At 44.0% G+C, this 27131-nt stretch overlaps 1 protein-coding gene across 14 annotated transcripts in view; it reads right to left on the bottom strand.

Annotated features, from left to right (window-relative positions):
• PPP6R3 (protein phosphatase 6 regulatory subunit 3) overlaps window positions 1-27131 on the bottom strand; it is a 113799-nt gene that overhangs the window by 20008 nt on the left and 66660 nt on the right. For 9 of the 14 annotated variants that reach the window (XM_074371597.1, XM_074371593.1, XM_074371588.1 and 6 more), the window contains 8 exons: window positions 21889-22018; window positions 19670-19822; window positions 17502-17651; window positions 16293-16357; window positions 13846-13961; window positions 12086-12171; window positions 5728-5814; window positions 1105-1202 (listed from right to left, as the gene is read on the bottom strand). In XM_074371597.1, coding sequence (XP_074227698.1) covers window positions 1105-1202; window positions 5728-5814; window positions 12086-12171; window positions 13846-13961; window positions 16293-16357; window positions 17502-17651; window positions 19670-19822; window positions 21889-22018 — 885 coding nt within the window. The remainder of the gene's footprint in view (window positions 1-1104; window positions 1203-5727; window positions 5815-12085; window positions 12172-13845; window positions 13962-16292; window positions 16358-17501; window positions 17652-19669; window positions 19823-21888; window positions 22019-27131) is intronic. The other 5 variants (XM_074371592.1, XM_074371590.1, XM_074371601.1 and 2 more) reach the window with 5 other exon arrangements.

Below are 27131 nucleotides of genomic sequence, written 5' to 3' on the forward strand. Positions count from 1 at the left end.
GTGTGGATCCCTACCTAGCAACTGTTCAAATAACGAGTCTAGACAGGCAGGTGCTGACGTGCCACGTGGGGAGACCTGCAGGCTCTGGTGTGAGCGCTCTTGGGTGTAGACACACACCGAGTGGTGGGTCCTTGCTCCTTTTGGATTTAAATGAGCCGATTCTTAGGGCAGCTGAGGGCCTTCAACCCCTGCTCTGTTCAGTGGAGCCCCCGGCCCCTGCGCCAACACGGCATGCTGTGCGGCACAATCAGAATGCGCCACAAAAGTCTTCTAGCTTCTCGCCTGGTATAAACCACAACTTGCGACAAACAGCAGCCTCCACTGGCTGCAGTGCAACCAACTACTGAGCAGCCAGTGCTCAGGAACCAGAGCGACGCTGGGCATTCGCACCCATCACCGGGGAGTCCCCGGGGGGGATCCCTGTGCCCTGGGAGCCGTAACGCCCATCTTGTAAATACTTTGTTTATGAACACCTCTTGTTTCCCAAGGTCAGGTGCTTGACCAAATGGTCGTTTTCATGTCTGTGGTACACAGACCACACACCTTCTACTCATCAATTCTGCCCAGGACCAAAGACTCCCATTTGTGCACTCCTCTTACCCTGCCTGCCTGGCTCTTGCGGGAAAAAGACAAAAAACAACAACAAAAACCCAACTCTACCTTCCGGCTAGCTGCCTACAGGAGAACACTCGCACGTGAGGGGAACCGCTCCAGCCGTGAGCTAAAGCCCTCCTCACTGTGTGTTGCAGAGCCAGGCTTGCTCACGCCAGTAAACCAGCGCACGGCTCACCGCTTTGCATGCCGCTATCTAGCGCTGTAACCTACGAGTGGAACAATGATGTGAGTCCCTAAATCGAATAAAAATTAACCTCTGTGACCAACGTCCAGCCCAAAGGCAAGCCCTCTTTGTGGGAGTGACGTTCTATTCCTGCTTGTCCTCTGAGTGCTTTCAGGCTGGACTGGCTGGAACTAAAGGAGCACTTGGGAGGGCAGGCTCCTCCCAACTCACGAATGCAAGAGTTCTAAGAATCCAGGAGAACCACAAAATACCTCACAAAGAGCAGAGTGTACTAGACAGTTATGGAAACAGAAAAATATACTCACTTGCCAATGTCATCTTGATCTGCAAACTTCTCATCGTTGAAGCCAAACTGGTCAATAAAATTGGACGTCATTTGTTGCATCTGATAATCAGAAAAGGCCTGGCAACCCCAGGACCAGTGACAGTGATATAATGATTCTAATGACATTCTACATACTATTTGCCCATTTGTGTTCCAGAAACCATCTTATCTATATAGCCATATGGCTTAGAAAGTTGGTGTGTGTGTGTTTTTTTTTAAGTCAAATAATTTCAGACACAATTTACTCCCAAAAGGAAAAGTTTGGATTTCGATCCACAAGTTATTCTAATGCACATGTCATGTAAGAAATGTTAAGTGACCTCTATTCCCAATTATCTTTAGAGAAAGGTTTGGGTCTAGTTCAAAAAAGGTGATCAAGTGACATGTGCCAGTCTGAAATTATAAGGTGTTATCAGTCACCTCTGAACACAACCAACCTTAAGATCAAACACGTTGGTAACCACCCACCCTCCCTCTCTGCATCTCCCCACCCCCAATCCACTACAGCAACATGGCACCAGAGGAAAAATGACTACTCATCACTATTACAACCCTACAACACAACGTTCAGGGACATTTCATTTTCTTAAAAAAAGATTTAAGTCTTACAGGCCCGGAAGAGAAGAAAAGTAACTACTATCCTACCTTAGAGAGAGGACAGAAAGTTTTAGCACTGATCCAGAATCACTCTGAAAAGACTACGACACTGAGAGCTCCATGGAGGAGCCAGTTCCTACACCATTTCTGGAGCGCACCATGCTCACGTGGGTTTTCTTAGGTGAGAAATGGGCAAATGTTCAGATGTACTCCACAGAAATGTTACTATTCTAATTCAAAGCAATAAGCAGGCCCAGGGGAGCAAGTGAAATCGGTAAACATGTCCTCCGTTCTCGACCAGGAGTAAAGAACACATGAGGAGGAGTGCCCCTCCTCATTCTTCCCCAAGTGACAGGCTTGGAGACAAACAGCATGCGAGCTGCCACACAGATGGGGCTGCACATGACGCGACAGCTCTTTCCCCAGGTGAGCCTGCGCCAGGGGCGCAGGCAGCAGCCGGTGGCTGAACTAAAGGCATCACTCCTGAGGCCATGTATCAGGAGGCAGCTGTAACTGAGTTCCACCGATTTCTGAGCAGAGCCCACGGACCCCACCCTGCAGACACACTGCAGAAATGCCTCTGCCGATGACTCCTGATTACTCATTCTGGTGGCAGGGAATTATGGCATGGATAATCCAAATTGTGTAAAATTTTAAAAATAAACCTTATATTTGGCTTTGGAAGGCATCTTTTCCTTAGGTCTAGAAAATGCTGTATCGAGCTCACTGAGGACCTAAAACCTCACTTTTCTCTCACTCAAGGTACCCCACTGCCCCCTCTGTTCACCCTCACATTTCATGCTGCCCCCTTCTTGCCCAGAGACGATATCACATGGAGGCTTGGGGCCACCCTCACGGGCTGCATCTGGTAAGGGAACCAAGGCTGTGGGAGATGGGGTGAAAGTAGAAGGAAGGGGAGGGACCAATTCTGGGAGGCTGGGCTGAGTTCTGGACATATGAATGGAAAACAGAAGTAGAAAGAAACCAATTCCTCTGAATTGAAGCTTTATCTGTAAGGCAGAATGGACGGTTGGTAACTTTAAAGATGTGGTAAAGAATCACGAAGTCATTCTTCTGAGCGAGCAGCATAAACCAGGCTCTGAGTTTACTTACAGATTAGAAATTTGGTGGAACAAGTGCAAAAGGTCCTTTCCAACTGTTTTGATTTCCGTTTTTTTCTCTTTTAAATGTTTTGTACCTCTAGAGATCATATTATGAATCTTTTGGGTATAAAAGGGAAGAAATGTTTCCAAAAGTATTCCTTTAAATGCTTCATAATACTTTAACTGCTTCATAACAGAATGCAAATACTAAGCGTTTTATAAGTACATGTGTGAATGCATACATGTGTGTACATGCAGATGTGAAAACACACACATACATGCATATGCGCACACACATCTGCACCGTCTGCCTTCTAGGGAGACACGGGGCGGCTGACAGCCAGCCTCCACACAGCAATGCAGAGGAAAAAGAAAACCAACGAACTAGTAGTCCTTTCTGGTTCTGACTCCATTATAGCTTCTAGGAAGATACAGCCAGCAAGGAACTTAAGTTTCAAATCTGACTTTCACTAATAAAGCTATCGTGGCTTATTAAACCCACGTAAGTGAAGACTATTACTGTAGTCTATTTAAAGCTTTATAAAAAGTGCTTTGGACTCTGAGAAATCCAAATCTGGAAAGCACCATATGGCTGTGTAATTATTAAAAATTTTTAATTATAAAAAAAAAAAGGAAAAAAACTCCCTCACATTTTCCAGAGCCTGGGACTGTTCAACTCACTGAGAAGGGAGCCCACAGCTTCACTAGTGAGCCTCTGTGGGGTGCCGGCTGGGCAACAGCACCCTTGTCCGCTTCACCTGACCTGACCGCCTCCGAGCACGCCTGCTGGGCAGGGCGCAGCAGGGGCAGTGAGATGAGCGCTCCAGAGCCCACCCGCGGCAGCCAGCCCCGACTGTCCAGCCGCCGCACAAGGAGGACCTCCTCAGGAAGGCGGGAGAGCCCAGCACCGGAGGCGAGGAAATCAGAAGGGCACCAGCGCTGCAAGGTACTTGGAGCCAAGCCAGCCCCACAGGTTTGCTAAGCGGCCTGCCCTAAGCTCCCTACACTCGGGCTTTTACCAACATTCTGCTAACTTCAAAGGTGAACAGGAACTCGAAGTTGATATATATATAAAATATAAACTAACCTGATTATAATGGAGACCAGCATGAAATTCGTAAATTAAGGCAGACTTGTATTCTCGAATTTAAAGAAAAAAAATGCTTTGGAGCCTATTTCTTATTTTCAAAATGCTCCATGACTGATCTATAGTTTAACGTGCAAAGAAAAGTTTACTGGAAGCCTGTCAATCAGAAAACGGTAATTACCTTCCTACCTTTGGAGGGTTACAAAAGTGGGTAAGCCCACAGGAATAGGAGCGTGGTGTTAGTAAGGCAGTTTTGTGACTGCGATTGCTTCATATGTACATCAGCAGTCAGCCAAAGCAAAAAAAGACAGAAATTTCTCCCCAGAAAAGCTATGACCCTGGACCCAGATTTCATGAGAAGTGAGGAGGTCTGCTTTCCAGATACCGAAATGTCACCATCCTCAATTATCAGTGGCCCAGAAGTTCCAAGCTTATTAGTTAATTTACAAATAGATGTTTAGGGCATTCTTTTCCTTAAAGCTATTCACCAGATCAAAATCACCTTGAAAATGCACATTTTACATCATCAAGCGTCATTACAGGGGTGGAGCAATGTGTAGCACTGGGGCTCACACTAGGCTGAGTGGACTAATTCCATATTGTCCAGGTGCTTCAGCATAGAGGAAGGCTGCCGTCAAGGTGCTTCCTGGGGCGGCAGCAGAGCACTCCAGGGTTGGGAAAGCACTCGTAGGCCTGAGAGCTCAGGATGAGCCAGGGCCATCCCGGGTGCGAGGGTGGGAGAGGGTGTCGGTGAGGGGCTGTGAGGGAGGGGCTGCTGCACTCTCCAGGTCCCCAGGCTGCTCAGCAGCTCCCCTCATGGGCTGGCTGCTCCGTGCCCCTCACCTGGGAAAGCTGGTTTCCAAAGGGCAGCAGTGTCAAGAATCAAGAGAAGCCAGTTAGCTGCCAAAATGCTACTTTGGACCTATTCTGAAAACACGAATGTTAAATTGCCTTAGTATCAAAACCAAGCAGTTGCTTTGCTCAACCTACATTGGAGTATGTCAGTCTACTTAGATGCTACTGTAATCATCAGAAGCTTCGTCCTGGCCCTGGAGAAAGAGGCTTAAAGACTGAGAAAAAAGCAGCTAAGTAACATTCAGTGCTAGATGGAAGGTGGCTGTGTTAATTCCACTGCCACACAAAACAAACGACAGGCCACGGCGACCCGGTCCTGACTAAGGGCAGCTTTCCCTATGAGGAGCTGGTAACTTTCAAAGGGGCTTCCAAATTAGCACCCCAACCTGATATCCAGTCAAGACAGTAAAATCATCTGTCACCTCCCCAAGAAGCACCAATGGATGATAAATTAGTATCCTTATTTTTATATTCTGTTTTCTCCCTCACAAAGATAACAAGCAGCTGATAAATGGAGATCAATTTGGTTCAGGGATATTTGTGAAAGTTACTTTCACTGACATTAGAAGTCTTATTTTTATCCACAGATCTCTACTATAGGAATCTTTAAGCAACAACTCATCTATTGTAAAAGTCTGCATAATGAGCACATCTGAGATACTTACTTAGCTATTCAGAGTTCATTCAAACTCCTGAAAATTTACCCAACTCATCATTGTTACCAGATCTGAAACATTCCCTGGATAATTTATAAAATATCATGATTAAGATTTACATGATCAGCATAAACCTTCCTCTCACGTACCCAACAATTCAAAAAAAAAAAAAGTTTTTGCCTAACTAATAAGTAACCCCAAATCACACCCTAATGCACAGTCTGACTCCAAAGCTGATTCATAAATGGCAACTAAACTAAGCATTTAAAACAAAAACAAAAAGCAAAACTTTAGGCATGACTCACTTGCTGCAAAGAAGAATCCTGTGAGAAACCCGTTTCTTTAAAGTCAATTTCATCATCACTGGATGAATGAATATGGCAGGTTGTAACCTATATGCATAAAAATGTAAAAAACTATTTAACAGAGAGAAGTTTTGGACATTTGTATCAGCATTTTTATGGAAAAATCACATTTAGTTTTTCTCTCAATGTGTAACAATAGCAAGAACAAGAACAAGTAACAGCTAAGTTGTAAAATCCACCCAATAATTCAAGTGTACCCTTCACTCAACCAGAAGGCGTGGCTACCTGTCCTTCCGCCCCCGTGGTCATTTCACTCACTGGTAACATCACCAGAAAACACGTGAGAGATGAGGTACTCTGTTTAAGTGATTTTGGTCATTTTCTCCAATTAAATGTTTACAAAGGGAAGGGAGAAGTAATGGCTCAGATAAAATATAAAAATATTAAATATGCCAAGCCTGAAGGGTAAACTGCAATTCCTAAGGATCACTAATGAGCCAGTAGAAAGGTCGGGTTTAAATACAACCATTTCTCTTTAAATTCTTGCATTTCCTGAACATTCTGAGAAAATCACTGTTCATAGGCTCTCAATATGACTCGAGCGAATAGTCCCCTGCTCAAAAAAGACCCAAAATCTTCTGCTCCTTAAAACATAACCCCCTGCCCTCACAATTTAAAACCAACTCACATTAATTAAATAAGCAAAAACATAAACACAAACTGCTCACCAATTCACGGTAAGTGATTTCTGTTAATTCATGAGTGTATTAACCATTAGAAACGAGAACACACAAATGACTAAACACAGCACTAGCAGCAGTAACCGCGATGCAGTGAGCGGTCAACGTGAACCATCAGGAAACTCTAAAAACAAGCACTATGCTTCCGAGGGCGACTCGCACTGTGTTCTGAGTCGCTCATCCTGTACTCTCGGCAGAAGTGTCCTGGGCAGAGGGCGCTGTCATCAGAGGAAGACGTGAGTGGCTGCTGCCTGCTGACCCGTAAAGCGGTGCCTAACAGCACAGAGTTCCAGAAACTGGCCTGGTTTGCTTTCTGATGTTCCAACACTGATTCAAGAAGCCCAAAGTAGAATCCAAATGGGTCTATATGTGGTGTGACTTACGAAATTCTGAATAGACCACTGCCTAAATAAAATCAATCTCTTTTCCCTTTGTCTAGCCATCTCTGGTAAAGATACTAACTTCAAGTGAATCACCCAGTGCTTCCAGTTAATTCCCTCTCCATCCTCCCTAAGGTATTCTGAATCTGGCCTGATAGAATCAAAGGCAGAACCTGGTCGATGAAGGGAGACTGTCTGAGGGCCAGCCATGGCTTTAGCAAGTCAGTGGGGAAGATACGGGGATGGGCTGCTCCCGGAGAGCCCAGACAGAACGCAGAAGGGAGGTGGTGGAACACTGCTTGGTCATGGCAGCCGACATCTTACGGGGTGGCTGCAGTTGAGAGCCGCTCAAGTGGTTCTACTGCAGTGGATTTAGAGGAGCTTCGAGCTACCTGGCTGGCAGACTAATACAAGAATCATATTAAGCCCATGTGTGTTTTAGGGGTGCAACCCCATGTGGGGCACAAAAGTAGAAGACAACTGCAAGAGCAAGCCAGGTGAACTGCACAAGAGAGAACAAAAAAGAAGAGCTGGCTACTCCCAGCATGTCTTGTCTAAGCACACGTATCCTCATTCACACTTTTTGCTACAAAATAAGATTTTATCAGCTCATTAAGATAAGAAACTAGATTTTGTTGAGAAACTACTATGTGCCAGACACTGTGACCCCTTCACAGTCTCCTTAACTTGTATCTTCAAAGCAATTAAAACAATTCCTTTCTCCAAAAATAAGCTACTGCTTTAAGAGGTTATGATTAATAATGACAGAATGCACGCAAGCTTCAATTATGTTACCAAAGGATATGGGATTCGATTCTACCCATTCCATGCCGGGTCTGAACCCGTCATTAATAAAATGAGCTAAACGATGATGCGATTTACCTACAGGGGGGAAACCTGTTAATTGGAATCCCACTAGCTCATCACACAGGTGTATCCACCATGGAGTCCCTGATCCAAACTTCCAGAACACACCCCTCTGAGGCATCTCCATCTCAGCAGATGCCTCTGTCATTCATCTGCTTCCTTAGCTAAAATCTCAGGCCATCTTCTTGCTCCTGTCCCGCTCACACCTGTCCACGCTACTGTCAAATCCCATCACTTCTCATCAAGTCCGTTATCCCCTCCTGGTGCAAGCCTGTAACCACAGTTCTGGAAAGTTTCTCTTGTCCGGATTAACGTTGTATTAGGCAGCTAATCAGTCTCCCTGCTTCGATCTTTCACCCCAATATAGTCTGCTCTCAACCCAGCAACTCTGTAATGGTCTTATAAATTGTGCATCAAAGTATGTAGCTCTCAGTTCCAAACCTAACGGCTTTTCACCTCATTAAGATCACAATCCAAGGAGCATGCCGTCAGGCTCATGAGACCTGGCCTGCAGAGTCCCATAGACCTCACGTCCCTCCCTCCCCCTGCGCTCTGGTTCGGCCACACTGCCGACAAGCCAAACCCTGCACACACCAGGCACAACCCACTCCTGGGGCTCTGTGCTCGCTTGTCCTCTCTCACCTCCCTCAGCCTCTACACAACAGTGCTCAGTGACCTTTCCCTAGACCACCTAATTTTAAGGTGCACATCCACCCCAAACACACCTGCTCTTCCCCTAGTTGGTTCGTCCAGCTGTTCACCCACCTCCACTGAGGCAAGGATTTCTGCCAGTCTTGTTGAGTGCAATCTCCTCAGTGTCTGGCACACAGCAGCCACGCAAATACTTACTGAATTGATGAATAATCATAATAAATCCCTAAATGAGAATACAGAATGATAACCTTTTAAAAAGTAACAAATATATAAGAACATTCTTGCCAAGCAAGATGTAGTCTAAGTAAACTATACTCTTGATGCAGCAGTGGAAAAAAAAACTTTTGAGACGTACCTTTCTTTCACAATAAAATTTCAGTTTCATTAACTCTTGTTACAGGGAAAAGCAAACAAGAGTCTTCCTCCTTGTGGCTGATTAGGGGTGCTAGGAACACCGAAAGCATGACTTGACTGGTAAGCTCTGAGTGAGAGGCAGAAGCAGTGGCCCCACCATGGACTCCCAGCACCCACATGCCTGTGGCTGGTCAGACACGCACTCTCCGAGGTTCCACCCCGACCTGCTGGAGCATCTGTATCACTCTATACAACCTCCATAAACTAGCTCAAAAACTACCTTAACACTTAAAAAAATTCTCCCCCTTAAAGAGGAAGGCAGAGAATGAAACAATCCTCTTTTCCAAAGTCAGTTTAAAAACGTCTCCTGCATCATCTCTGTTTACTCTAAATCCTCACCAGTTTTTATAGTTTGGGGGCTTAGTCAAAACAGCGCGGTCTCTGGATGTAATTAAAAGACCAAACTTTATTCATAATAAACTCCCAACATAAAAATATAAGGAGTATATGGATCTCTTGGGCATATACTTTGGCATGATGGGGTCAAAAGATTAAAGCACTTCAAAGATCTCAGCGAGAAGGTAATCAGCATGTTGCCCTGGAAGTGACCAGAGCCTGAAGAAAGATGCTGCCCGAGAAGACACGGGCGCTTGGGGCAGCACAGCTCAGCCTGCACACACGAGCAGTCCCCAGGCCTGCAGCCAGCACAACAGTGGCTGTCTGCTGCGTAAATGACAAATCCTTGCTGTGACCAGACAACGAAGAACAGACCAGGGCAACCTAACAATGTACTAACTCAAGCATTTGGTGCTAACTACAGGCTGACTCAAGTCTCATGAATATACCTGAGATAATTCCCAGAAAGGTATCTGAGCCATCATCCAAAAACCAACTAAGTCAAAGCAGTGTATCTAATCTACCTAATTGGGGAGGGAGGTGGGGGATAAGCAATCTATTACTTAACTGCCGATTTCAGTGATGAGTGAATGTACCTGAAACAATCAGAAGGGAAATGCTCTATCTGGACTTTCCACTACATTATGAGGTGGGCACGCTTTCTGCATGACATTTCTACAAGGGCAAGACCCACTGCGTTTACCAAGTTGTATTTATACCACTATTCACAACAGTGCATTTTCCCTGGAACGTGGTACCCAATCCTGCTGAGATAAAGCCTGGAACATTCTGGGTAGAAAAATGGAGATCCTGGAGGCTGTAGCTCAAGTCTCCTTGGTGGTCTACGATTAATTAAAAACTTGGAACACTTATATCCCTAAAAATGCTACAAAGCAAAACTCTCTATTGTAAGACCTAACACTAACTGGAGGCAGTGTTTTAGTACTAGGTATGTGAGACCAAGGAAGTGAAGAGGGATCCTGAGAGATGAATACGAACGTCTCAAGAACAACAAAATGACAGAGTGGGGCTAAGTCAACACAGGACATGAGCACTGTTAGCAGGTCTCTGTTTACCTGACCACTTTGACTACATAAGCCAACTTCTTTCGTTTTACCGTGGATTATTAATGTGGTCCAAGTAATATGGTGGAACACGCAACAGGCAAAGGAGAACTGAGCTTCAATTAGATTGAGGGGCGGAGCCCAGGGTGACCGCGCCCCTTCAACACAGGTGCGAATATGCCTGGGTGAGTCTGACCCAAAAGGGCCGTGCCTTCATCTTGCACTGCACGCCCACACTCCTCCCAGTGGACGTACATACCATTTACACAGCCACAGACCAGATCGCTGACAGCATCATGCAAAGTAGAGTGTCACCTGAACTGCAATGAAGTCCTTCTTTATATGTAACTACTCGCAAGAGAAAGCTGCTTAAATTACCAGAGAGAAAGGTCTTTTAAAATCCTGATAACAACAAGTTTAACTGGACGTTTTTCACTTCTACCTTCGAAGTCAAACAAAGGACAATTTTAAAAGAAGTTTCCCAAGTAAGATCAGAATTTAAATTCTTAACTATTCCTTTATAAATAATAAAACAAGACAAAAATCCCCTTCAAGGAGAAGACATGGCCTACATTCTTAACAAGGAATCAATATGGGAGCCTCTAAAATTAAATGGTTCAATTTAACAGTATGGGAGAACAATTCCCCCCATAATAAAACCTTGATTATCCAGAACTCTAACCAATTTGATTGGAGGAAAAAAACCAATGTACACTGGGTAATACATTCATTAAAAATTACTCAACCCTTCCTTGACGACCCATGGCTGTCAAAGTGAATGTCATTTTCTCCACTGGGCTAGGATACACTGAGACACTAAGGACCATTAAACCTATTTTAATTAAATGGCCCCACACAGCTCCCTTTTAACAGTTGTCTCTTAACTTCAAAATTCTTCCAACTCCTAATACCTAGTAATTCTATCAGTATATCCACCAAGCCACTAATCTGCCAAGAGTCTGGAAAAAGATAACCAAACCTGTTAGACAATCACATGGCAGGGGGCAACAGGCCCGCTGGGGTGTGACTAGGATGACCCAGTGATTGCTCTGTAGCTGCCAGAGCCTTTCTGCTGCCCTCATTTCTAAATTCTGTCCTCAGCAGATCCGGATGCTTTACTGTCCAAGAATCGGGCGGTGACTGTGTATTAGAATTTCAAGATTGTAGCTGCTAAATTTCAAATATGGAATCCAATGCCTGACACATCCATTTCCATGGAGAGTCAAGACCACCATCTCTATTATCAGCTGGCATGTGCTTACAAAAGGAAATGCTTCTCCTCATCTTTAAAAGCAAAAGTAATACTTACCTTAAAACTTACTGCATTAAAAAAAACACAAAGACTACATTCCAAAGTCCAATATAATTTTTTAAAATATTATCAATGCCATTATTCCCTGGCTCAAAGTACCAATCTGTTAAACTTTCAAGCTGGGGTTTCAAAGTCATCTACAAAATTTTCCCCCACTGGGAATGGTCTGAAATGAGGGTGAACTCAACTCAGTAACGTTAGCAAGTATACAAAGGAGTATTTAGGTTTTCTAACCACCTGGGATGACCTGAGGCACAAGGCAACAAAGCCAACAGAGTGAAAAGAGGCCGGAGGCTGCCTGCCGAGGTGCTGAGGGAGCAGGGCACTGAGGGAGGTGGAGACAAGTCTGGTGTGAGGTGGACACCAGTAGCTTCTCTGTACCCTTATGTCCTCCCAGGCAGGAATTAGGAGTTGACTAGACAAATTAGCAAGAATATTGTGAACACTGACCTCTTTTTCTGGTAAAGAAACATGAACTTATCCTTGGCCCACAATTAACAGGACAAACGGAAGGTATTTCAGATCTTCCTGGATAAGTGGGCAAAGACCAAGGGCAATGAAATCACAGAAATGTAACCTTGCAGAACCTACTAGATCTACCGTGTTCCTCTTGTTAGTCTCCCCTAAGGAGCTTGTGCAGAACATCTCCCATCGCTCCCGGACTTCGTCTGGAAGATCTTCAGGGGGAGAAAAGGAAAGAGCGTCATCACCACAGTGACTTACACACAGACAAGTAAAACAAACAGGGAACACGGGCGCGCACCACCCGTGTGCTTTGTCAAAGGGGAGCAAGCTGAGCACCCGGCTCCCAGAGGAACGAGGTCTACAGCCTTGCTCAGTCTGAACCCTGAGAACTTTCAGGAACCACATTCCCCACAGTGGTCTACGTTTGACGCCAAGAGCCCTAAACAGCTCTATGAATTTAACAAGGTTTTAAAGAACTTTTCGTCAAAATGTAACCTGGAAAACGTGAATGATTCCAATAAACTCCCCAGGAAAGGTAACAGCCTACAAGGTGGGGTAAGAGCAGCCGTGTTCCATGGTCATGTAAGTTTAGAAAAAGCTGCAAATGTCACCTCCTATACATCTTCTTGATAAACTCTGAATGGCACCAGGCTAATGAATGTTCCATGGAACCAAATCCAGTCTGGCTTCTCGAAACGCTCAAAGATAACGTTTTCTAAAAGTCTGTGTCATAGGTCAACATATGGATACATATGCAACAGTGAGTTCTACCTCCTAGAGAAATTCTGAAGCAAAGGATATACAAATACTTTGCTGAGAAAATGAAATTCTAGCTGTAATCCTGGAGACCTTACTAGATTCAAGGTGTCATTTAACAATTTAATCACACACATGCGTACACCCTCACACATCCACACACACACACGCCACCTAGCAAACAACTTCATAAAACGAAGACTAATCTAAAAACAAGCATTCACATGGCCAGTTCTCCTTGGTAAGGACATAAAGTGTGATGAACTGGCTTGTATCTCTCTCAAGAAGCAAAATTACAGGCAAGCAAGTCCCAACATCTCCACCACTGGGCACACCTATGCTTTCAGTGCACATTTAACAGGTAACAACAGCCTTTTGAACACACACACATTCTTAAGACTGAAACAGAAGAACAGACTGGGAAATGATTTTCAGCAAGTTAACTCTGAACGAATGCTGTACCACAGAAGTTAAGGATTTTTCACCTTCAGAGTAAGTCACAGGACTAGTTAGTTACCCCACAGGCATCAAACCTAGGGCACACAGAGGTCACACCTGGGAGGACATGGACTCATGGCCGGGGTGCCAACGTAAATAGCATTCACACAAGTTCTTCCAGTTAACCTTGGGCAGGTAACATTCAAACGCTAGTACAGGAGTCCTCCAGGACACTGGCTAATACCTTCACTTTAGCAATAGAGAGATGAAGAAGTGCTGATAAATGCATTAATACTCCAGCTAAAGGAACTAAATCCACAGGCTACATGGAGGCCTTCAGAAGAAAACAGAAAGCGAGAGTAATTGCAGCTCAAGTGGCTCAACTGTCAGCCTACGAGCACTTCAAGCTCACAGGAACAATTCACTGAGCAGTGAATGCTCTCAGCATGGAAGGGCGTGGCCCCAGTGACCGGCCGAGCCTGCCAATGCTTACTAAAGGACTGCGGCAGGAAGAACAGAGATACAGTAGAGAGCTAGTGTTGAAAGACAGTCTCCACAACCTCATTCACATCTCCAGATAATTGGGGAATATAAGGAAACTCCTCAGATAGCTATTAGAAATGTTATGAAATGCATTCAATCCTTTCTCCAACCCAACAACAACATGTCATTACAAGTCCATAAGCAATTACCTTTGATCAGCTGCTGTACTAATGCGCTGTTGGGGCCCTTCTCTGTGCTGTGCACGATGCAGTTGGCTATCCTCGTCAGGTGTCCCATGTAGCCGTGCCGTCTTCCTCCCTCGGCCCTAACAAGGGGTAACAAATAAATATTCAGACTCCTGAGAGGACAGAGCGATGAAAGAGCTTGATAACTACAGTGGATTTAAGCATATATTCTAAAACTGAGGCACTAAAGACAAGAACAAACAGAAAAGAAGGGTGCCAGAACACCACCCGGTCAGGGTCGGGCAGGGTGGAGCGTGGCAGTAACTGTCTGCTCCAAGAGTCTACTGCAGCCTCACTCAACAGAACAAATTTTACCCACATATACAAGCCAACCATTAACCTTCAATAACATTATCTTTAAAAACAAAAAAGCAAACATTCACTGATGTCTAATGTTCCTGTGACTTTCCTTTGTATCTTTTTATGAAACTGCTTCTCAGATTTTAAACAGATTGTATGGGACTGAGGTGAGAATTCTGCTGGTTCACCTTGCTTAAAGACATCACATTTTAATCATATCAATCAATCATCATAGATAATTATCTACCAATTACATTTCTCAAGTTAAAATACTGGCTGATTTGAGGAGCTGGCAGAGATGAGAGGCGGTCAGCTGGTATTTGCCCACACACTGCTGGGGACACAGACAGACAAACCGCGCCTCATCCCTCTCCCTGACTGGAGGGTCTGATCTTCACAACTACGACCCTGCCTCACATTCACACAAGACTTCTCACATCTCTGTGATTTCTCTGCCCGAGTATTTACTACGTGTCAAGATTTTAAATTCTATGCAACAAAACACTTTTGGTTGCAGACAGAAGGGAACACACCGAACAGAACTTTGCTTAAAGGGAGACTCAGGAGTCACTTAAAAAACCATACAATGCTTATAGGCTTGCCTGGAAAATAAAATATCTGCTAATAATCTCAGAAGGGCTGAGTACCTAAGGGGCAGAGGGCAGAGGGCTGATCTCAGCGCAGCTGCTAGGAGCCTCTTCCAGTCTCACAAGACCCCAGACCCCAGTGTCCCTTCTGGGCAACGTCCTAGTCAGAAGCTTTGCTGTGCTCCCCCAGTGCCACCCTCCCCCGCCCCCTGGGTGAAAACACACACCCGTCTCCACGTTTTCTGGCCCAAGCCCCTGATGCTTTTTAGGTCTCTTGTACGAGGAAACCTTGCAAAGCTCTTTCAGGACTCCTTAAAAAAATGAGATTATTAGCGAGGCCTCCAGAGGATACAGCTTGTGGGGAGCAGAGCGCAAGGGACGCCTCAGCACTGGTGACACGAGGCAGAGATAGGAAGGGAGGTCAAGGTCAGACACATAACAAGAGGTGTCAGTCTGGCCACAGACAGCCCCCTGAAAGGGGCGCCATTTGGAAGGACGTATCTGAGGTCCAGCAAGACTAATCCCTTGCCACACTCCAACTAAATGCCACCTTTCCTCACACAAACTCAAGGCAAAGCCCTATCAATACTTAGTAAGCAATTTAAAAAAAAACCAAACCTCAGAAACATAAAGCTGACACCTCCCCTGAGTTACCTCGTTCTCCCGGGCGCTGCAAGTTAAGTCTGAAAAGAGACAGAGTAGGGAGGCTCCTGAGAAAGGTTAGACTGTAAGGAGGTGTGACAGCTTCGGGGGATGAGGGAAATGCTCCCCATCCTGACTGTGGTGGTTACACGACTGCAGGCATCTGTCAGAACTCCGAGAAACGTCTACCAAAAACCGTGCACTTTAATAAACCTGACTTAAACACAAACACAAGAAGTATGCCTTGACACTGTTTCCAAGCATCCCCACCTGCTTCAGAATCTGCAGGATGGCATAAAAGCTCCAGGGTACTAGAGAGGAACGCTTGTTCCAGACACCACCACAAGGAAAAAGTCTACATAACAAAGCTACTTACATGTATTGGCTAGTATTTCAAGTAATCTTGCCAATTGGCTAACAGAAATTTCCTAAAAAAAGAAACACTAGGCAATTTTACCCCCTTCTAGTTCCATGCACAGAGCGACTCTTCTCTACAATGAGAAGCTGGGGTAACAAGGACAAACGTGCTGATAATCAAGGAGGACTTGACTTCATAATTCTTTCCTCTCACCACCCCATTGCTCAGACAAACTGCCATTCACAGAGGACTGGAAGCTCCAAAGACAGAAAGAGGTGGGGAGTTCTCCCAACCCCTGGATTCCCATCAAGATAGGCTGAAAGACAGGGAAGTCTAAAAGTAAATTATTACAAAGCTATCTGTCACAATTAAATGATCCGGAAGTCCTCAGAGAAGCATGTGTGCCTGTGAAGTGGCCTGTGCCGCGCAGTTATGTTCACTGTTCTCTGTAGAGGGCAAGGGCGGCTATTTTCTTCCAAGGAAAAACATCACACTGAACCCCTATCAGAAAACAATTTACTTACTGTTTCTTCTCGTTCATTTCCCAGGCATCAAGTATTCGCTCTATCAACTGGCATTTTTGAAAGAGCTGAATAAAAAAGAATGCTCTGGTTAACATTCACATAAATGTCAAAAGCGTCAAAATTTCAAAGTGAAATACAACTCTAATAAACAGACAAGTGATATGTAAAACCCAGCAAGCTAAATACAGCTGTGAATTACTGGCTAAATCAGATGTAATGTGATAATAAATGTACTCAAGACCCTCAGAACACTGTGGGGACTCAAGACAGGCTCTGGGTCTTCAGCTGCGCCTCTACCGGGAAATAGTTATTTCAAGTCCCACCACCAGTGAGCAATGACCTAAAGAAAAGTCGGGTTTGATAAGCCACAAAAACTGGGCCCAGAAATACAGAGCCCAACCAAAATGACAATGGAGTAAAGAAAATTATGCCCTGGCAAAAATTCAACTCACAATCCACAGCAATACTTGTACTTTTTAAAAATGTGAGCAACGCTTACTTGTAGATGAACTAACATTACTGCATTCATATTAAAAATAGTTGTGGCTTGCCAAAATTCTGCAGGCAGGTGCTGTGGGCTGCATTATCAGTACGCGCAAGGCCAGTTTTAATCAAATGTCATCTGTCTTCCCCGTCTACTTGGTTATTCCAGGTAGCCTCTCCCATCTTCACGGTTTGGAAGTAACCCAGTGTGAGCTAGACAACGTCATACAATCACAGAACTTCAGAGCAGGAAGAAACCTCATGACTGATTTAGTAAAATCACCTCATATTCAATAAAAGAAAAGAGAGCCCAAGAAGAGACTTGCTCAGCACCACACAGAACTCACTTCTCCCAACTTTCCAGAAGTCATGTTTTCAGCACCAGAAATTAAAACTCTAGCAAGCCAAATAATTATGCAAATGTTTTCTGCAGTATTTAAATTTCTATTGTTCTTTCAATCTCCAAAAGATTTTTAAATCTTCCAATCTATTAATTCTACCAAATAAGCAAGTCATTTAACCTTTTTAAAAAAATTCACCTACTGGTTACTTGTCCAGGATATGTCTCATAGAATCACTGGCTAAAAGTACAATGAAGAAAAGACAGTTAAATATTTAGACTCTGAAACTTCACCTCACACCCTTAAACTTCAATTCACTTTACACCTTTAGTGGAAAAGCGTTATAACCAGGAGTGGCAGAAAAAAAGACACCAAGTCAGCTCACATGTTTCAGTAACAAATTGTCACCAGTGGAGTCTTGATCAGTAATTGTGCTGTCTTCTGTGTTTTCAAAAGGACTCGCAAGAATCAGTGCAACACAAATTTCCACTTGCGTATGTAAAAAGTTATTCCATGTGTATTTGAAGAACATGTCCTACAAAAAAGAAAAGCAATGCTTTGTTTTACTCAGCCACCTCAAGGTTTAAGCCGCTGCTTTAACACATTTACCAGTGAATTAATAAAGTAAAAATGGTATGTTCCTAGTCCAAAAGGACTAATTAAAAGGAGCACATTTTATTTAAGGCAGTTTGAAATTCCTTCATAGGCTGAACATAGGCTAAATACATGCTCATTCAACATGCTAGAATTTGCTTGGAATCCAGAGACTAACAATAAACACACAAAGAAAAGAAAACAGTAAATTTCTCAAAGAGAAAGGGAATATCTTTTTATATTTTCAAAGCAACTAATACAGATACTAAGTTCAATAAATTTCCAATAATTTTCAAAGAAATTTGAGGATTTCATTTTGATTCAATATTTACTGATGGCTTTTGAGCAGGGCACAGTTCCAGGTGCAATATGGGAGACAGAGACAGACAAAAATAAAGGTTCCAATTTCAAGGTGCTTACACCTTAAGAAAGAATAACCAGTCAGGCATTCAAAACTCAGAACTACCAGCGAACGGAGCAAAGCAGGAAAGGTGTGAGAGGCAGTGACGGATGGAACGCCTGGAAGTTTGCAAGAGTTTTCCTGATTACCTGAAAAGGTTAACAGTATCACCAAAAAAAGGGAAGAAAATTCCTAAAAGCATAAAATGCACAGCTGAAGTATGTATTCAGGATATTGTTGAGTCTGGTTATCTAATCTCAAAATGAAAAAGTAATGATTAATGATCCATTTAGGCGTTTTATCAGATTTGTCAGCCCTCAAAAGTAGCTCCAAGAGTAACAATAGAATGAATTAACAATAGCGGTATACTTATTGGTAGCAAGATTAAAGACTGTAACTGATGACTTCAAGGAGAATCCCAGAGACAGGAGTAGAAAGACACAATCCTGGAGTTTTATACCCAGTCAGAGGGTAGAGCGAAAACTATGCTCCCAGAGGGCAACGGCTCCGCTACCAAAGCAGCTGTCACCTTTCTCCAAAAATGCTCCTGCTCTCGACGCCCTCTACCAACATGTCATTTAACCCAAGCGGAAATGTAACTACGAATATCTCAATGACACTAGAAAACACAGCGTGGCTGACAGAGCACGCATGAGTTTGAAACAGGATGTGAATTCAGATCTTGGCTCCACCACTTACTAGCCATGGAATGTATCCCCTCTCTGGGCATGATCTGAAAAACCAGGTACTTTCTCACACAGGGTTCTGCACTCAGTATCACATGAGCAATGTAGATGAGGTGCAGGATCAAGGTCTTTCATGTAAAGAGCAAATACCAGACCCTCCTTGGAAGCACACACCAACTTCCCCAATGTGTGCAGTATGACCAGACGTCCTGGGTAACCTGCTTAGAGGCAACCCCTGAGCCGTCTGCTCTGTGCAGAGCAGGACCCAGCAAGCACAGGCACCAGAGCCAGGCCCGAGGGTTCTTAGCACAGACCTTGGAGCTGGGGAGCTCTGGGGTCAGGGGAGCCCCAGCTAATTCTGGGCTCTTCCTTCTTCCTTCCATTTCCTCTGCTTCCACTGTAACAGACTAACAACTGTTTCAAGGAACAATTTCAAAAGACAGTCTCAGATGTCTCCTACTGATCTACCTCAGTGGAAAGAAGATAAAGACTGAACCCTCTGCTAATTATGAAGAGAAAACAATATTGTAAGCAGCAGGTGCTTACAGCTAAGACAGTCCCCTGGAGAGGTGACCACACTCACTCCATTGTCTCCCTGAGACTGAGCTTCTTGAGGGAAACGTCTGTCTTAAATCATCTTTGAAATTCTCGAGTATAGTCCTTTACACACAGCAACAGTAAATTATTACTGAAAAATTAAAAGCATTCAAAATTAATGATAAACTCAAGTGGAAAACTATATAAGAGACTGCTGATGCTCAGACCAAGAAAAGTCACTGACATATACTGTTAAATTTGTGAGGTTCTAAGCTTCAGTTATGTATCCGTAAAACAGCAAGGACAAATAAAAACGTCTTTCAGAGAGTATCTTACCAATATGACCCCAATGCTATTCAGCTCCATGAGGTCCCCATTGATACTGCTGGTATTTGTCTGAAGGAGGCTGGATATCAATCTGATCACATTCAACCGAGTATTCCCCACGGGAGGGTCCAGCACACCCCATGTAGTCTTCATCACACTTTTCTGAGGAAGAAAAGGCTTTCCAATTAAACTCAGTTAACTACACAAATAAAGGGTAGAGGAGTACATACTAACATATAACACCAGGTAAACGAATGCTGCAAACATTGTGGCTTAAATTCTATACACAAATGAAAATACAAAACTCCTACTGATCTCTTTAAGGTATGATGAAATAAACATGAGGGAAAAAATTAAACAATTTCCTTGGACTATAAATTTTATAAGAAATCAAGTATCCCCATCTTCAACATTACAAACACCAGAGGAAAAAAGCAGACAGCCACAGAAGTCCATGAAAAAAGAACTACAATGTTCTAAACCTGACCAGAAACTAAGAAAAGTTACAAGCGGTGTTAGAACGCAGTCCTCAATCTGCCAAATATGCAATAAAAATGCAAACTCAGAAGTTGCCTCTGGATCATGACCTTGAAACAGGGCCAACCTCAAACCTGTTCTTTTCCATAAAAGGGAGTTTCTATACTTTGGAATCACAAAAGACAGACACTGAACATTTCAGGAGTTTGGCAGGAAAGGATGATGACCGGTAATGCAGTGATGGGGGTGCCCTTTCCCAACGCCCCGCCCATGCAGCGAGTGGCCATGCTCCCTCCTGCTCTCCCCCAGGCCTAATGGAGCCGCCAGGCTCAGTTTTACTCCATGTAGGACAGCTCTAATTAGCAGACAGCTTAAAAAGCTTCCCGGAGCTTCTCACACACATCGTACAGTAAAACCAGTTACTAACTGAACTCACTCACTCCTAGCAGTAAAAACAGGACACTGCCTTACTTCTTAGTCAGGTCTAAGAATACCAGTGTGAGAGCCCACACCAGATGCTTCTTTTTTGTCCACCTAGAAAGCAGATGGTGGCGTCTAAGACAGGTCAGGGCTCCTCACCACCACCCTCTCCTCTCGCAGGCCCTTCCTCCTCCAACTTCCCCACTTGCCATGTCCTCTCTGTTTCTCCCAAACGATGCTTTTCTTTTCTTACTCTCTTTTTCTTCTTCCTATGTCTGGCATGAAGGATGCCACTGCTGAACACCACAAGAGGCCCTTTCCAAGGCGGGAAACGCCGAACACTCTGGTCTGTATCCCACACGGGCTGAATGCAGGGGAGACAGCAGGGCAGAGGTGGGAGCACCTGTCGTCTGAAGGGACAATCTGGAAGCTGCACTGGACTCCCCAAGTAACGGACATAAATTATTCTGTGCTCCCCTCCTCCACAAAATGATTAAATTAACAGAAGACATCTAATTTAGAAGGGAGAAGCTAGCATACTAAACTCTCACAGAGATGTGCACTACGGTGTCCAGGGTGCTAGCCTCAGTGACACAGGGCAGAGGGGAAAAAGAAAGTGTAAGAGCTGGTGCTGGCGGGAGAACTCTCAGAACTGAGCCTCCCACCCGCAAGATTCCAGAAGGAAGAGCCTCTTCCCCTAACCTAAATCTGCACCCACCCGAGGGTCACGGGGGTCACGGAAGGACACCACCACGGACAGCAGACACCCCTCTTCTGTAGGTCTTTGCCATCTGCTGTTTGTGCTTTCAGTGGCTGTCTGAGTAAACAGTAGTTTTTAGGTTAGCGCACGGGTGCTCCTAACAGAAAAACTAACACTCCAAGTCATATTCAACTGACTACTTAAACAAGGTATCTGTCCATCAGGCAGTTACAATGGTCCAACTCAATTTCAAATATTAATTCCTAAAAGATTAACTTTTATCCCAAAGATGTGAAAATACCGTGCTGTGAGAAGCAAGCTGTTTACTTTAGTAGCATGTAAGTACCCAGAATTTACAGGAGGAACAAAAAGCTAAAGTTTGCTAAGCAGATAATCAATATTTTACTTAATTTTAATTCTAGCCCATCCATCAATTTAGATACCATATATAGATAAAAGCTGATTAAAAACTAGCTCAAAAGCAATAAAAACAGTCAGTGTATACCTTGTAACATGCTTTGTACACATTGGTCACAGCCAGTTCTACGACTCACAAGGCTCACACACTTTCCAACAACGGCTTAAATCAAACTACCGTGCTGGCCAGCTACGCTTGAGGCAGCTGCCCTACCTTGGGTGGCTCAAGCAGGAGTTCATGAAAAGATCCAAGTCTTCCTCGGATGGCTTCTAGAACACTCTTGTTGACCAAACAAGCTGAATGACTCATGCCTGGTGGGCAGATCTCTATATGACCTTCAAATCTTGAAACAAAGCAAGTCAATTTTATTTATTATTTCACAACCATTCAAGATGCTCCGTATCAGTCCATAGGTATATATGTAACAGCTACAGACTATATAATAATTATACAGAAGACTCTGGAGGGAAAGGAAGAGGGTGTAGTAATACCTTGACGGGGATCAGCCAACACGACCTGAAATCCAAAGGCCTGCTGTGTCAGGTGAGAAATTACACGCCCTTTCTTCCCAGTTTCCTAAACCTTCTAATTCCTTACACCTACTGCACTAACACCAGAAAATTTAGAAAACCACAGATCTGCTCCCTGAACTACAGGGCGTAGCATACTGCCTGCCACTGGAGGGCTGTTAATGACAAACAGGCATGTGCTTATTCTATATATTTTTCCTTGAAGATCAATGCGGCCTCCTATTTAAAAGGCTTAAAACACTCTTCCATATTAAGCTCCATCTCCACTCACTAAAACCCCTCTTCACAGGAAAACAATGACAAGCGGAAGGAGACTCCCAAACCCCAATCAGTGCCAGTAATAAGCACAAGGGCCCAGTGGTTCTCAAGGCTGGGGAAGAAGGGCATAGGAAGGAGGGGTCTAAAAACGTGGGTATACAGCTCAAATGACAAGGTGTACCTGAGAGTGGTGTGGCAGCTGGACATCAGTGCCAACTCGTGCTCAATAATGTAGCTGCTCGAGCGAGACTGCCTGAGCCCAAGCCCCGGCTCTTCACTCCCCAGTTAGTTACTGCTTCTAACATGGACAATGGGAGCCACCCTAGAACGCATCTCCCAGGACTGCCGTGAGGGTCAGGCTGACGCAGCCGAGGACTGAGCGCACGTCCCGGCAGACTGCTGGCCCCCAGAGGCCTGCTGTTACGCCTGTTCCTAGAAGACATTTCTCTCACACGTCTAAGTGATCTCTAAGAGCTGCGTGGAACAGCATTCAGAAACTCGATTACCAGAAGGGGGGTAGGTAAAGGAAATGCCTTTTGCTTTTATTATAGTGCTTTTTAATGTGTAGGGGTTTTAATAATTTATATGGCCAAATATAGCCTTCTCCATTGTACTTTCTGTACAGGAAGCCATGCTTAAAGGTTCTTAACAATGCCACGGCTCTGAACATTTGCATACTTTCCCTCTGATATTTTTTATTTAATCCATCTTGAATTTATTCTTACTCATAACAGGGATACACATATTCTTTCCCCAAGTGGCGACTCACTAAGCCACACTTACAGAATAATCTGCTTTCCCCCCACTTACGTGAAAAGCCATGCAAAAGCATATACTAAAGCTCCTTAGTCATTCATACAAATTCTATTTGTACATCTAATAAATACTTAGCATCAATTTATGTACTAGCTTTGGTTTATGTACTGTTGTCAATATCCACTGTGTTTCTCATAGTTTTAGTCTTTCAAATACATGTAAAAATCTGCCAAATCCAAAACAAAAACCATGTTGATATTCCAAGTACAGCTATGTTAAATTCAGAACTCAGATTTGGAAAGGCACAAGACGTGATGATGGTTTTAGGTGTCAGCAGTCCGTTCCTTCCCACTGCTGAATAGCAATCTACTGTACAAATGGACCACAGCCTCTTTATCCACTCATCAGTTAAGGACACTCTCTGGCTGTTTGCAGCTTGGGGTGATTATGAATAAAGCATACACATTCACTTAGAAGTTTCTGTGTGACACCACTTTCATTTCCTTGGATAAACATCTAAGAGAGTGCTGGGTAATACAATAAAGATCTGTTTAATTTTATTTAAAAACTGCCAAGTGCTTTCAGAAAGCGGCCACGTGACTTTACATCTCAAATAGCATGTGCGGCTTCCAGGTGCTTCCCACTGTCACTAGCACTGGGTATTCGTCTATGGTGTTTGTCTGGTTTAGCTACGCTTAGTGGGATGAACGGTGGCCCCTAGAACTTATGTTCACATCCTGCTCCCCAATCTGGATGCCTCTTTCTTTCCTGTCTCGCTGTGCTGCTAGGACCTCTAGCATGAGGCCGAACAGGATTGGTGATAGGGAGTATCCTTGACAAGTCCCTTGATTTCAGGAGCTGATTTCACGCTATGACCATTAAGAACAATGGTGGCCATCATGGGTTATTTCTTTTTGTTTTTTAGAGGGTTTTATCAGTCTCCAAGTTCCTTTCTATTCCTAATTTGCTGAGACATTTTATAAAAAAGAATTTAATGAAGTGATCACATGTTTTTACTTCTTTAGTCTATTGATAAGAGTTATATTGATTGATTTTTATTAAAACTATTTTTATAGAGCAATTTTTCAAGTTCACAGCAAAATGGAGGGGGAAGGTATAGACTGCCCATATACTGTCTGCTCCCACAGGTGCACAGCCTACCCCATTACCAACATCCTCTACCACAGTGGTGCATTTATGACAATCCATGAACCTCCACGGACACGTCATAACCACCCAGAGTCCAGTTTACATTGTAGTTTATTCTTGGTGTTGTACATTCTAGGAGTCTGAACAAATGTATAATGACAAGTATCTGTCGCTCCAATATTACACAGAGCATTTTCACTGCCCTAAAATTCCTCTGTGCTCTGCCTATTAATTTTGCCCCCACCGCCAACCTCTGGCAACTACTGATTTTTTCACTGTCTCCACAGTAAAATATGACATTTTCCAGTGTGTCATATAGTTGGAATCATACAGTATGTAGCCTGTTCAGACTGGCTTCTTTCATTTCCTTCTTTTCACTTGCATTTAAGGTTCCTCCATGTCTTTTCACGGCATGAGGGCTCATTCTTTAGTGCTGAATAGTATTCCACTGTCTGAACTACAGTTTATTTATCCACTCACCTTGGTTGCCTCCAAGTTTTGGCAACTATGGATAAAGCTGCTAAACGATTATTTGCAGGTTTTTGTGTGAATATAAGTTTTCAACTCCTTTGGGTAAATATACCAAGGAGCACAACTGCCGGATCGTATGGTAAGAGTTTGTTTAGTTTTAGTAAAAACTGCCAAACTGTCTTCCAAATTAGGTGTATCATTCTGTGTTTCACCAACAATGAATGAGTTCCTGTTGCTTGGCAGTCTGGCCAGCATTTGGTGTTGTCAATCACGTCTTGTGGATTTGCTAGTGTTGTTCTTACTGATTTTCTGCCTACGTGTTATGCCAATTTCTATTACAACAGCCTTAGATTTATAGAAAAATGGCAAAAATAGTACAGAGTCCCCATATGACCCATACCCAGTTTCCCCCATTATCATCTTACATTTGTTACAATTAATGAACCGATACTCATACATGAAATCCACACTTCACTCAGACTTTCTTAGTTTTCACTTAAAGCTGTTTGTCTGTTCCAGAATCCATCCCGGACTTCACATTATATTGAGCTGTCGTGTTTCCTTGGCCTCCTCTTGGCTGTGATAGTTACTCTACTGGTCAGGTATTTTGCAGGCTGTCTCTCCACTGGGATTTGGTCTTGTTTTTCTCATGATCATGGGTCTCTGAGAGGAAGACCACACAGGGAGAATGCCATTTTCATTATATCGTATCAAGGGCACAGACCATCCACGTAACTTATCACTGGCTGTTGACTCTGACTGTCTGGCTGAGTGTCTGTCAGGTTTCTCCACCACGACTGACGAGGACCTGCCAGGTTCTCGTTCCTCTGCTCCTGTGCTGCGCTCTTCAGGAGGAAGTCACGGCCGCAGTCAGCACGTAAAGAGTGGAGGGTTTAGTTCTTGCTCCTGAGAAGGGGTTATGAACTGTCTGAACTCTCCTCCATGGGAGACTTGTCTCTCTTCCCTCACTTATTTATTCATCATTTATTTACAGCAGTATGGACTTTCGGACATTTTACAATTTACGTTATGATAAGATACTACTTTATTTTATTGTGCAAGCAATTCCAGCTTGGCCAATGGGAGCTCTTGCAGAGGGCTCCCTGCCCTTCCCAAGGCCCTCTTCCCGCGGGGTTTCTGAGCGTGCCCTTACTTTCCTCACTACCTGACCCTCCACACTCATCTTAGCCCAGTATCTCGTACCCCAGTCGCAGAACCAGCCACTTCTCCACGGAGCACTGGGTCCTTTTGCTGAAGAAGAGTATTAGAAATTGCGGCCTGGGCACAGCGCCCCTGTTCCTCGTGGCAGGTCACTACTGCAGGTCCTCACAGCTCACAGAGCGACTCTCCCTGTGCTTTAACTCTCCGTATTTCAGGACAGGCGATGTCTAACATCCTACACTGATTCTCTTCCCGCATATGTCAAAGTTTACCAATGAGCCCAAAGGCATTCTTCACTTCTGTTGTATTTTTTCACTTCTAGCATTTCCATCTGATCTTCCATATCTCTGTTAAAATTCTCCATCCGTTTTACACATATTGTCCACTTTTTCCACAAGCCTTTAACATGTTAATCATAGTTATTTAAAATTCTGGACAGATAGTTTCAACATTTTTTAATCTAGTTCCATTAATTGCCTTTTCTCCTTAGACCTCTGTTAGGGTTCTTTTATCTTGTTTCTTTGTCTTGCAATTTTTGGTTGAAACGTGGATATCTTATGTAAGATCACAGAAACTGATGTGAATAGTATTTGCTGTGAACGACAAAGGTCCTTTTCCCCCCAGGTCTTTAGTATGGGGTTTTTAGACCAACTTGTAGTCAGCAGCTGAGCGAGGCTGGATTTTGTTGTTGCTATGGTTGGTTTCTCTCAGTGCACTAAAGACTTCGCATTTGTCTCAAGTTACTTTGTGTTTATAGTCAGGGCTCTGTTGCCAAGTTTTTCTCAATGTCTGCTCCCTCCTTAGCTAAAGTCCTTCCCTTTAAGCTTGCTCCTGCGCCTTGAGGGTCTGCTTCCACACTCAAGCCTTTCCCTTGTCGGCAGACTGCTGTGGCAGCAGGGTGGGGGGAGAAATGCTCTGTTGTTCTAGGTCAGCCTCAGTCTCAGGCAGCCAGTGTCCCTGGGTCTCAGGGGTGGGGCTCCTCAGAGATCCTGCCCTGACTTCAGGGGTAGGGGAACCCTAATAGTCTGGGCCCTGAACATGTCCTTGCTCGTCCAGTGGGAAAGAGGTTCCCTGGTTCCTTGCTCTCACTTGCAAATGGTCTTCACCTGGGTCTTTAGGATAATAGGGTTT

The sequence above is a fragment of the Camelus bactrianus genome, chromosome 10 (assembly GCF_048773025.1).
Source record: "Camelus bactrianus isolate YW-2024 breed Bactrian camel chromosome 10, ASM4877302v1, whole genome shotgun sequence".
NCBI classification, from domain to species: domain Eukaryota; kingdom Metazoa; phylum Chordata; class Mammalia; order Artiodactyla; family Camelidae; genus Camelus; species Camelus bactrianus.